This window comes from Enhydra lutris, unplaced genomic scaffold (genome assembly GCF_002288905.1).
Source record: "Enhydra lutris kenyoni isolate GAN:26980312 unplaced genomic scaffold, ASM228890v2 scaffoldscaffold28, whole genome shotgun sequence".
In the NCBI taxonomy this organism is placed as follows: Eukaryota; Metazoa; Chordata; class Mammalia; order Carnivora; family Mustelidae; genus Enhydra; species Enhydra lutris.
This window is the reverse complement of record NW_019154112.1, coordinates 17,163,505-17,175,667: the sequence shown is the minus strand read 5'-3', so window position 1 is coordinate 17,175,667 and position 12,163 is coordinate 17,163,505. Positions and strand designations below refer to the sequence as shown.

Below are 12,163 nucleotides of genomic sequence, written 5' to 3'. Positions count from 1 at the left end.
AAGGTAACAATGATAAATAATGGACACAAAGGAAACCTTGTGCTCTGTGGGTGGGAATGCAAACTAGTGTGGGCACTGAGAAAATCAGTATGGAGGTTCTTCAGAAAAACTAAAAATAGAGTTACCACATGATCCAGTAATTCCACTAGTGGGTACTTATCCAAAGAAAATGAAAACACTACTTTGAAAAGACACATGCACCCCTGTGTTTATTGCAACACTATTTACAATAGCTGAGATACGGACATGTCCATTGATATATGAATGGATACAGATCATGCATATCACACACACACACACACACAGGAATACTACTCAGCCATAAAAAAGAATGAAATCTTGACATTTTCAACAACATGGAGGATCTAGAGGGTATTATGTTCAGTGAGTAAAGTCAGGCAGAGAAAGACAAATGCTACATGATTTCAGTTATATGTATCATTTAGAAAAAAAGAAAAACAAACAAAAGAAGCCAAAACAGACCCTTAAATATAGAGAAGAAATCGGTGGTTACTGGAGGGGAGTAATGAGGAGATGGGCAAGATGGGTCAACAGGCTTGCCGTGATGGAATGAATTAAGTCACTGGGATGAAAGGTGCAGCATATGGAATCCAGCTGATGGTTTTGCGATAGTGTTGTATGGTGACCGACGGCATCTACACGGTGGGCATAGCATAGCCTACGAATCGTGTGAATCGCTATGTTGCACACCTGAAATTAATGCAGCATGGTGTATCAACTATACTTCAGTTAAAACAAAATGGAGACAAGGTGAAGGATGCCGCCATGGATATTCTGGAAGGAAAGACCAAAGAGGTTGAATTTTACTGGCTTTGTTTGTAGTTTGTTTTTAAACCCAAGGGTTTTAGTATTTATACCAGCAGTTCTCCAACCTGGTGGGAGTATATCAGTATAGCCTCTGATTAACGGGCATGTGTGGACAGGAAGGGGAAATCCGTTATACAGGAGGGAGGGAGGGTACCAGAGGCGTCAGACAGTCAGCCCAGGAGAAATCGCACAGGTCACTTCGGCCTGAAGGAAAAAGAGAGAGAGACAGACAAAGAGAGAAAATAGGTAGACCTTGGCAGCACCCAAGGACACCCTATGGTGCTTGTAATGGATTTTTTTATGAGGAAAAAAAAACATGCAAATTCAGTAGCAGTAATTAGAGTTGGTCTTAACGAGCTTCACCTTGAAGGAATGCCTGGACAAGAGTAGCTAGTGGTTGGAACCATTGTTTCATCAACGAAGTCCTTAAAAGGAAGACTAAGACTCATGTATAAAAGAACTAATCCAAACCTATGCATCGGAGAGAACTTCTGGGAGAACCTGTCCTGCTGCTTCTCCCACTGATCCTGGTCAGTCGCTGTCTGTAGTAAATCATAAAGCTGCACGTGCATGTGCTCTCACTTGGTCTGCTTAGAGGGATTAGAACCACTGGGCTGGGAAGAGGCAGAAGCTCATTCTCAGGTGCCCAGTGAGGATTCAGAACTGTCAGAAGGCTGTTCCTGGGTTGTTCTGAGGGGGCATATTGGGAATCTAAAATGTGTCTAGAGACAGTGCCCTAATATTCCTGTGTATTTCAGTGCTCACCACGCTTAAAGGTTATTATTGAGACTTTTAATGTCATGGAAGCATGATAATTCCTGTTCAGCTGTCCAGCAATCTTTTAATTCCAATAGAAAAAAAAACTTTCTGAAGTATGAAATTTTGATTTATAACTACAGAAAGAGCTAACGTGATTTGTTATTATTTCCTCAAACTATTCTTCCAATATGGTAAAGTATTATCATGTATTAAATCTAATTTACCTCTCTAAAAATGATAGTGTACTTGGGACCCAAGGAGATAAGCAGCGCCCCAGGGTCACAAAGACACGAGAGTTCAATCTTACACTCTTTGCTCATGGAACTTCTGGCTGCTCATTTCCTCTTCTCTCTCTCTTGTGAAAAAAATGGTGATGATAACACTAACACAGGACTGTCTCTAGCAATAACTTAAAGTGTATTTTTCCTCTCCCTTCTTACTTTCCTGTCCTGAAGGAAAGAAAATATGGGAGAGGAGCCACTAAGATGACGCTGTCACTTTCTGGTCCACTGAACCCTGAGTGGTGAACGGCTCCTGATGACTGGTGCGACTTCTCTTCTGAAAAGCCCATCCTTGTGTGCAGACACTTTGTCGGTATATTTGACTGTTACTCCGGGGCCTATAAAACTTTTAGATTTCTGAAAGAAGGAAACAGTCTTTTGATCAGATATTCTTGACATTGGAATAAATGATGCTGACACAGAGACACCAAGATAAACAGAACTAAGCTTTAGTTGACTATTCAAATGTTCCTGAGAGGGCAGAGCTGGTTTTCAGAGAGGAAACTGAATTAGATAGGAGTAAAGAATTAGGTAGGTGTGAGTGATTTCAGGAAAATAATGGGAGCAGCTTATGAAATCAGAATCAAAGCTAACGTGAAGCAAAGCAAAAATATATCTAGCTTGATGTGTGAGAAATAAGACCCAAAAGAATGAAAGTCTCCTCTACCGGAACAATATGTATGAAGTGGCACAGGATTCTAGATACTCAAGCCATTTTTACTCCATATTCAATGATGGTGTCTGCTTTAGTGGGTGCTAAACTGAAATTAAGATGACTGGAGGTTTTGGGGTGCCTGGATGGCTCAGTCAGTTAAGCATCCGACCCTTGACCTCAGCTCAGGTTTTGATCTCAGGGTCGTGAGTTCACACCCCACATTGCTACTTAAAAAAATGAAGGAAAGAAAAAAGAAAAAGAAAAAAAAGATTGGAGATTTTTGTTTGTTTGTTTGTTTTTTAATATTTTATTTATTTATTTGACAGACAGAGATCACAAGTAGGCAGAGAGGCAGGCAGAGAGAGAGAGAGGAGGAAGCAGGCTCCCTGCGGAGCAGAGAGCCCGATGCGGGGCTCGATCCCAGAACCCTGGGATCATGACCTGAGCTGAAGGCAGAGGCTTTAACCCACTGAGCCACCCAGGCGCCCCAGATTGGAGATTTTTGAATGAACTCTTCAGGAGCATACAGTCTCGATTTGTCTTAAGATCTGTATTGTACAGCTTCTCTCTCTCTCTTTTTCAAAAAGATTTATTTATTTATTTATTTATTTATTTATTTATTTAAGAAAGAGCGAGAAAGTGAGTGGAGAGGAAAAAGGAGAGGGAGAAGCAGACTCTCTGCTGAGTGTGGAGCCCCACACAGGGCTTGATCTCATGACCCTGAGATTGTGACCTGAGCAGAAACTGAGAGTACAGGTGCCCCGTACTGTACAGCTTCTCATCATAGTGGCGAACTTCCAGCTTCCTGTTCAGTTAGATACGACCATTAAACTAAGGATATTCTAGAACTTCGAAAGCGTCAGAACCATACACAGCCGTGTCCATGATGTTTCTTTGGTAGCCATGGTGTACAATGGAGACTGAGTAATTTCCACTTCGGGAGATCAAGTGATTAAAATGCGAGCAAGGTAAACTGGCTACTGTTTGTGGTCAAGGCAAGGTGATGTCCTGGCTTCCAGCTATGCTGGTGAAGACGCAGTGAGGGAAGGCGACAGTGACAACAAACGCAATGCTGTGCTCAGAGCACGTGAGAATGTCATAAACCACCTTTCCCGAGGCTACATATGGCTTGTATTTTTCTATGTTTTGAACAGAAAGCACTGAGACTCCAAAAAGTAGGGAGATCTGGATCTCTCTTGCTGTGTGCTATCAGAGATGAGATCATGACAATAAGGGATATAGGCACCAGTGGGTGGGGCCACTTGAATTTCCATCAGGTGCTTGCTGGAGGTGTAGAACAAAGAGTGAGAATGTGGGCTTGTAGGTAACGGATTTGCACTTGGCGCCTCCTCTTTTTTTTTTTTTTTGGTCCTCTGGATGTTCTTCTATGAGATCAAGATTATGCCCATTGAACTATACATAAATGAACTTTCCCTTCCATACTAAAAAAAAAAAAAAAAAAAAAAGAGGGTGCCTGGTGGTTCAGTCGGTTAAGTGTCAGACTCCTGATTTCGGCTCAGGTCACGATCTCGGGCTGGTGGGATCAAGCCCTGTGTTGGGCTCTGTGCTCAGGGAGAGTCGGCTTGAGGGTTCTCTCCCTCTGCTCCTTCCCCTGCTGGCATGTACGCTCTCTCTCTTTCTAAATAAATAAATAAAATCTTAAAAAATAAAAAAAATGTAAAAAGGGAGGTGGATTTGCAAGGATCTATATATTTTTGTCACTTCAACTCCATTTAAGCACTGGTCAAATGTGACAATTCTCATGTATTTCTCGTCAGTAAAATGACTTAGTTTAACTTTTTCGGGACAATCTTAAGAGTTCGAATTATTTAATAACTTAGACCACTTTGACACTACAGTCCAGGTTATTTAATTTCACAAAGACTAAGACTTGATAGTTTTGCGTTTTTCAGGAAGAAATTCTCACAATTTCTAGTCACTCTGATGTGATTATGGAAGAAAATAAAGAACATTCTTCATTGGAGAAAATATTGGGTACGAGCGTACACCGTCAGTTACGTTACAAAATGCAGTACTGTGAAGTTGGGAGATGTGTTATATTACGGATTTGGCTACAAGCTGCTCTCTCCTTCATCAGGCATCTTCCTTCTGCCTGATCTGAAGCCAGGCTCCATAAAGAACAGGCTGAGCTGATTGGATTTTGTGACACGCCCCCCTTCATTTTTCTTTTTCTGTACTAGAGATGACATTCATTTCATTTTTTTTCCCCCAGAAAAACATCAGGCTCTATTTACGTGGTCTTATTTCTGTTACAGTTAATAACCGAGGGCTTGAAGTAAATAAGAAGTTATTTGGCATGAAATATGAGGTAACCTTTCATAGTTAATTACCGCAGCAGAGGAGACCTACACGCTAGGGACTGACAGAGAGCTAAGTGCACAAAGCACTTAGTACATAGATCAAGTAAGCAGGAAGTTACAGATTTTTCTCTGATTCTATCACTGTATTATGCCTTTATAATATGGGCTAATGTTGAGATTTTAACTTATATTTCAATGATGTGAACAGAGACACATGTGTCCCCTCCCCCCTCTTTGTTTAGGTCCTACCTTCTTCACTGCCATCCACATCGATCTTGATATCCAGTATTACAAGTTAACCGGGATAGTCTATGTCTTCAGAGAGCCTTTCAGTTAGTGAAAGAATCAATAAGTATGTAATTATTGATTTCTCACACAGTACCAATCCTGTGAATGATGCAGTTGGGGATACAAAAGATATGAAATGAATGGATGGTCTAAAAGGAATTTAAGATGAATCTTGCTAAGGGGCAAGATTCAGATTATGAAATTGCCAGTATTCTAGTGTTTTTGATTTATGAATATGGTACCTTCATATGACTTGATAGTTGTGATTGTGAATAACAAAGCAGTATATAATTATTATGGGATATAAACTAGAAGTTGTACATAGGCTTTGTGTCGATAGCTATAAGGAGCCCCGAATTCATCAGAGGATGTTGGGTAGAACTGGAAAAGGTAAAGAGAACTGGGTCAGGCATTCCAGGTGAGAGGAAGCTTTGAAGGGAGAGTGAATGGGGGCAAGTAAACTGGCTGCTTACACAGACATCAGGCTGGGGACTCGCTGGGGCCCAGGCTGGGAGAGGATGGGAACAGGGATGCTGGCGGGGCTGCTCTCGCACTAACTATAGAGGACTGTTGGAAATGGAAGGCACAGAATGAGAAACATGCAAATGGAAAGAAATTCCCTGATCCTCCTCCTAGGATGAGCATTCTGCTTTCTGAATTCCATCTTCTGTGTCAGTTACGTGCCTCTTTTCATTCAGCGATGTCTATGTTCCCGGTAGGCATTAGACAGAGTGATGGAGGCTGTGTGCACCAGACATGGCTTCTTAGCTCTGATGTAGGGCTAAGGTAACAAAATTTTACTACCAATTCAGACTCCCTGAATTGATTGTTAGTTTTAGTGTAACAGGGACTGGGGATTTTTGCCTTCATTCTTCCAAAAACGTGTAATGACTGTCTATATGTGACAGCCACTCTTGTTATAAAAAAGAACCCCCGAAGAGATCCCAGCAGTTAAAAGAAGATAGGATATCTGTTTCCAGCAAACTGCAGTGAGATTAATTCTTAATTTTCCTGGAAGGGTTAAAGACTTCAAAGAAGAATGATCTTTTGAGCTGAGGCTTAAAGGATAGAAGTGTTTTGGAGGCAGACAAGTGACGTGTGGGTGGCTCAGGAAGGTGGAACAGCCCAGCACAAGCACAGAAGTGAGGACACAGTGACACATCACAGAAGGTCCGTGTGTCCAGTGCAGCCAGCTATAGGGTAGAGTGAAGGAAAATGAGGTTGTGTGATAGGCAGGGACTGGCAAACATCTGTACATAGTATACAAAGGATCTTGCTACATACGTTGTGATGAAGCATCCTGATTAAGCAAGATAAGTTTGGATCTGAATGTTTAGAATGATCCCCTGTAGCAAAGTGGGGAGGAGAGGGGAAGAGGGGCATGACTGCAGTAGTGTGTGATAGACTGGGCATGATGAGGAGAAGAAAGAATAAAGAAGGAGAAAATACAAAAAGGAATTGGGAGGTAAAATGGACAGACTTTGGTGCTGGGTGGAACGTGGGTGACAAAATGAAGAGAAGGCAAAGACTGTGTCTGTCTTATTCATAAGTGTATCTTTAGTACCTAGAAGAATGCCTCATCAAGGCCTCAGCAAATATTTGTCAAAATGAATAAAAGGAAGAAATCTAGATGACTCCTGGGCTTCTAGCTGAAGCAGAATGTTTATTAATGGCAGTCGCCGGCAGAAGGGAGACAGGAGGGGAAGATAATGTAATCACTTGTGGATCACCGTGGGACGTCGTGACGGTTTCCAGAAAAGTCAAACTATAAGACATACACTATAAGGGAGTGGGAGCTATGTAATGAAGAAGAGCTAATAAAGGAAATGCCAAGAATGACTGCAGAAACGCGGGCATAGGATTAGTCAGGTTACCATCGCAAGTCACGTGAGACACTTTCAAGCTGAAATGTTTGACAGGGTGATTTGTCTAGAGCGTTCAATGAGAAAGAAATCTGGCAAAATCAGTGCCCAGCTTTGGGGAATCAGGGAGGAATGTCTCAGTGTTGGGCAGTGAAGGTCCCTTGCCTTTTTATGTGGACGTGTCAGAAATTAGAGGTTGGCTTACATTTCATTTATACAAACTCTGCGGCTTTGTGCATCTTTTAGCCTGAGAAATAAAGATAAAGGCAGCATAGGAAATGGTGATTTTAGTGGTAACAACCAATAAGCAGGTCAGAGATTGATGTTACCAAACGATTAAGAAAAACACCTAAGCATGGAGATAACACTGACTTAGATCGTAGTTTCTTATATAGATCTGACAACTGCAAATTGTATGGTTGATATTAATCAGAATCATTATGTTTTAAAGGAATGTGTATTTCTTTAATGAGTAGTTTTGTGTGACATAAATTGACAAGTCATATCAACATATGACATTATGGGCAATGATTACGGATCTCAGTCCATCTCCAGATATGGTCTAATTTAGCAGGTCCCTGGAGGGTTTGAGTAGCTGCTCCCAGATATTAATTACACAAAAAGCACATAATGTGCTTGATAAAATTCTGTTTTTTGATTTAAGAGGGTTTGGGAATTAGTATCTTAACAAGCACCCTCATGTGATTCTGACACAGGCGTGAAGAGGTCCTTCTTAGAGAACACGGCCTTAAAAAGCTCTTTGGCGCTACTTGCATTTTTAAACTGGTGTTCTTGCTCCCTCACGTGGTCGAATGTGGAACTGCATACTTCAGATTTTTCATTTTCACTCTGGACAACAGAGCTCCACAACTCATCTACTGTTATCTAGCCTTTATTTAGCCATCGTATATACCTAAAAATGCAGTGCAGCATGCGCTTTCAGCTCCTATAAAGCAGATGGCTACAGGAGACCAAAAAAATGTCACAAGAAAGATTCCACAATTTACAAATGCTGTGGCTAAAGCTTCGCTTTTCACGTGTTTGTTTTTGAGAATTTTGAAGGACTCTTCATAGAAGAATAATGAAGAGTTACTCAGTGGCAGCGTTTTCGTGGGCCAAGTGTTTATCTTTCCTTGGGTTCTTCTTCTCAATCTTTCAGAATTTAGAAGATTTGTTTTAAAACAAGACAGAGCCAAGGTCTTCAATGCTCATTTGAATTTTTCATTAGCCAGGGTTTTTTTTTTTTTTTTTTTTTCTAATGTGTGTGGGGAGGAGGTGCTAATTAAAAGGATATAATCGATAAACATATGATGCAGGGGTAAAAATTCTGTCTTCTCTCCCTTTCTTCCTCCCTGACTTCTGGCAGTCACTCAATAGGTATTTATTAAAACCATCCGAGAGGCTTCTTGGCAAAGTAGTGATACCTGGGACACTGTCTTTATGAAGGAGAGAAGTTTAGCAAACCCCAGTTTGTAATCAAGGATCTGTGCTCTATGTGCCCGGCAGGTTCTCAAGGCTCAGAGGCAGGGGAGACTGCCGGAAGGGGTGGGAGGAGGGTGACCACTGGGAAATCCTGATGGAGAAGATGGCATCTGGACTAGAAAGCCCTAAGAATGGCTACTTTGTAAAACCTTGTGCAGCTGTGTTGCTGTCTTACACATCATACAATTATCTGTTTTTAGGGTGGTTTTCGTATTCATTATTCAGTGCTGACTGTGGGTCAGGCAAGTGTGCTCCGTGTAGGTGTATAAAGTCAAAGACCACTGGCTTGGTCTCTGTCCACATAAAGCTCCCATTCTAGCAGTGGAGACAGACAAAGATAAACTATCTAAAAAATAAATTGAGGGGTAGGCTTTGAAGAAAATAAATAAGAAGCTGGGGCAGAGAATGGGTGCAGTGTGATAGCATCTACTTTTGTGAAGGCTGGGGACGGCCTACCTGAGAAAATCTAAGCCGCCATATTACTGAGCCCCGTTCTCAGTTTCAAGTGCTTTTCCTGTCTTGACTACGTTAATCCTCACAACTCCATTAGAGCATGTACCGTTATTAAACCATCTGACAAGGGAGGAAACTGAGGCACGGAGACATTAAGTAACTTAACACACAATCTGTAGGTGGTGGAGAATGGATCCAAGTCTACATGTTTGGGCCCCACAGCCTGCTCTCGACCCCTCTGGCAGCCATCTCTTGTCACGGCAGAGGAAATAAGTCGCACAAAGCCTCTGCGTGCGACAGGCAAGCGCTGGGTGCTTAAGGCACTGGAAGATGTGTAGGAGAGGAGCACAGAGACGGAGGGAGGTTGGAGACGGAGCCAGGTTGGAGACGGAGCCAGGGGCCTGATCCTGAAGGCTCCCAGAGGACACGGTGAGGAGGTCTGGACTGCATTCCAAGTAGAGTGGAAAGGCACCGGTGGGTTTTCAGCAAGGTTTTTAGAAAAAAGTAACTTGCTGTAATCGGAGAAGGATCTGCAGGCAGCAAAGTCAGGAGGGAGATCAGGTTGGAGGAGGTCATGCAGTTTCCGGCAGGAGAGATGGGGCGGAGATTCGAATGGACTTTGGAGGTGGAATGATCACAGTTCACATGATGAAGTGCTCCCCTCCCCCCATCCTCCCAGAAGTGGTCAGAGGCTGACACACCACCCTCCACTTGGGCTGTGGGCTCCTTTCAGACACGTGTTAATTCAGAAGCCAGTGTTCATAATTAGAGGAAGGCACTGAACCAGTCAAAAAGAAGAGAACATGTTATTTCCCCTAGCACGAGAGAATTCCTGATGGTTGAGAGAAAGGTTCCTTTCTGGTGTAACATGTTGATTTCACAGATGAGAATACTGAACTCAGAGAAAGTAGGTGATTAATTGTTTAACTACTTAGCTGCTGACAGAGGAATCAAATATACATGCTTTTCCTTGATTCCACACAAGCACAACTGGTTTCTACTTAGACAAATTTAACTTGTAGGTTCATTTCCCACCAATTCTAGGGCATTGGAGGCCTTTATGACAGGCCGAGCACTTTCTTAATTACTTACTTCTTTAATTTGGAATAGTTTCCTTTGAGGGCAACCATTCCCATTTCACAACACATGGTGAAATGATGTCCCTTCTGAGAATTTCCCTTCTCTCCTTATATATGGAAACAGAAAGAAACAGGGGAAAGGACAAGTCAATAAGCTCATCTCTCATGTGACATATGTTCACCTTCTCTGTCCTCACGTTTGCCTGCTGGAATTCTTGCCCTTGCTGATAAGCAGCAGCCCTGGTGTGAACAGGGCTTTGGAAAGGGTCAGGGAATGTCTAAACACCTTGGACTATAAGGACCATGCTCGAGGCAGAAAACAGGAGGAGACTGTTTGCAGGCAAATGTCTCCTTTATCCACAGCTAATAAGAGGAACCCTGAAGAATTTCTAAAGTATTCTTAAAGGAGCTAAGCCAATCCTAGAGGGGTCAATTAATCTTACCATGGCCCTTCTGTCCAGTGAAAAATATTAAGTTATTTTGCAGTGCCGAGTGATTATTTGCCAACTGAAACTTCAAGTGGAATTCATAACTGAAGCCGATGTCTGGGATCCGTGAATAAGCCAGAAATGACGTGTATCCGAAGGCGTCTGTGCCCCTGAACCTGGGCCGAGAAATATCAGCAGCTGTGGAAAAACCCAAACCAAATAGTTAAAATAAATCTGAACATGTCCTTGTAAAAGGAGGGCTATGTTTTGCTGATGCATCTGGCCGGGGAGTCTGTTTACTATCACGTTAATTAGACTTAAGTGCCCATCAGCATTGAGTAACTGAGTGAGTCAATGGGGAGTTTCAAAACCGAACAAAGGAAGTTCAGTGTTTTGAGAGCCTGTATATAAAACTTTCACTCGCACACCCTTTCTACATAAGAAAGAACTGAATTAAAAAGCAAAACCCTATATTTTGAAGAGTTATTTTCAAAATAAAAAAGATCACGGGTGGTCAAAGTATTTGCCCAGGTGCTTTGTAAGGGTGATTTGGCACCCGAGCACTGGCCATGACTTAGAGAGAATCTAGCAGCTTGAAATTGGGCTTTTCAAATCCTGTGATTTTGGAAAAGCCAAAGCCATAGGTCGGTGTGGGAAGGCCAAGACGTGGGCAGGCAACAGATCAGTTTCCATCATATTGTCAATGACCAGAACGTTTCTTTAGGTAGAAATTGTTATGCCCCAATAATGGGTCCGTGATTAAAGGAGCGAGACTGATATAAAGCGAAGGTCAAGCAAAGCTTTATTTTGTGCCAAGCATCAAGAATCTAACCGAATGTTCAGGGACGCACCTCTTACAAGAGAGGGCGACCCTTCTCTGTTTCACAGTCTAACTTTTAAGGGCAAAGGCCATGCGGTCGGGCCTGGCCATGCACAGGTGACCAATGAGATTGTAACACACACAGGAAACTCCACAGTGATGCTAGGTGACCAACTGAATTACAATTTACCTAGTAGGCATTTGACCCAGCCTATCACCTTGGTTGGGATTGGCACCCAAAAGGCTCCCAAAGGGCGGGGCCCATACTCTTGGGTAACCAGGGAGACAGTATGCATCCCCCCACTGATCTGACGTCTCCACTTGGCCTGACCCACCCTTGTATCTGGGCTTTGTTACCTGGAGCTGGTTTCTGGGACTTGTTTTTAAGTGAATCCCCTGGGGGAAGGGGAGCAGGGACAGTTTAACTTTAATGAAAGCCTCTTGCTAAGTAGGTCCTTACAGAAATCTTTGTTTTGTAAAAAAAAAAAACAAAAAACAAACAAAAAAAAAAAACATGTGTAGGGGCGCCTGGGTGGCTCCTTCAGTTAGATATCTGCCTTCTGCTCCTGACCTGGGGTCCTGGGATGGAGCCCCACACAGGGCTCCCTGCCGAGCAGGAAGCCTGCTTCTCCCTCTCCTACTCCCCTGCTTGTGTTCCTGCTTTCACTGTCTCTCTCTCTCTCTCTGTCAAATAAATAAATAAAATCTTTTTTTTTTAATACCGAAGACTTTTTTTTTAAAGATTTTATTTATTTATTTGGCAGACAGAGATCACAAGTAGGCAGAGAGGCAGGCAGAGAGAGAGGAAGGGAAGCAGGCTCCCTGCTGAGCAGAGAGCCCAATGCGGGACTCGATCCCAGGACCCTGGGATCATGACCTGAGCTGAAGGCAGAGGCTTAACCCACTG

The 12,163-nt window shown here is 42.7% G+C and overlaps 1 protein-coding gene across 1 annotated transcript in view; it reads right to left on the bottom strand.

Annotated features, from left to right (window-relative positions):
* LOC111152227 (eyes shut homolog (Drosophila)) overlaps positions 1-12,163 on the bottom strand; it is a 1,631,332-nt gene that overhangs the window by 57,652 nt on the left and 1,561,517 nt on the right. The window contains 1 exon segment of the mRNA XM_022510634.1: positions 10,452-10,634. Within this exon segment, the coding sequence (XP_022366342.1) occupies positions 10,452-10,634 (183 nt within the window).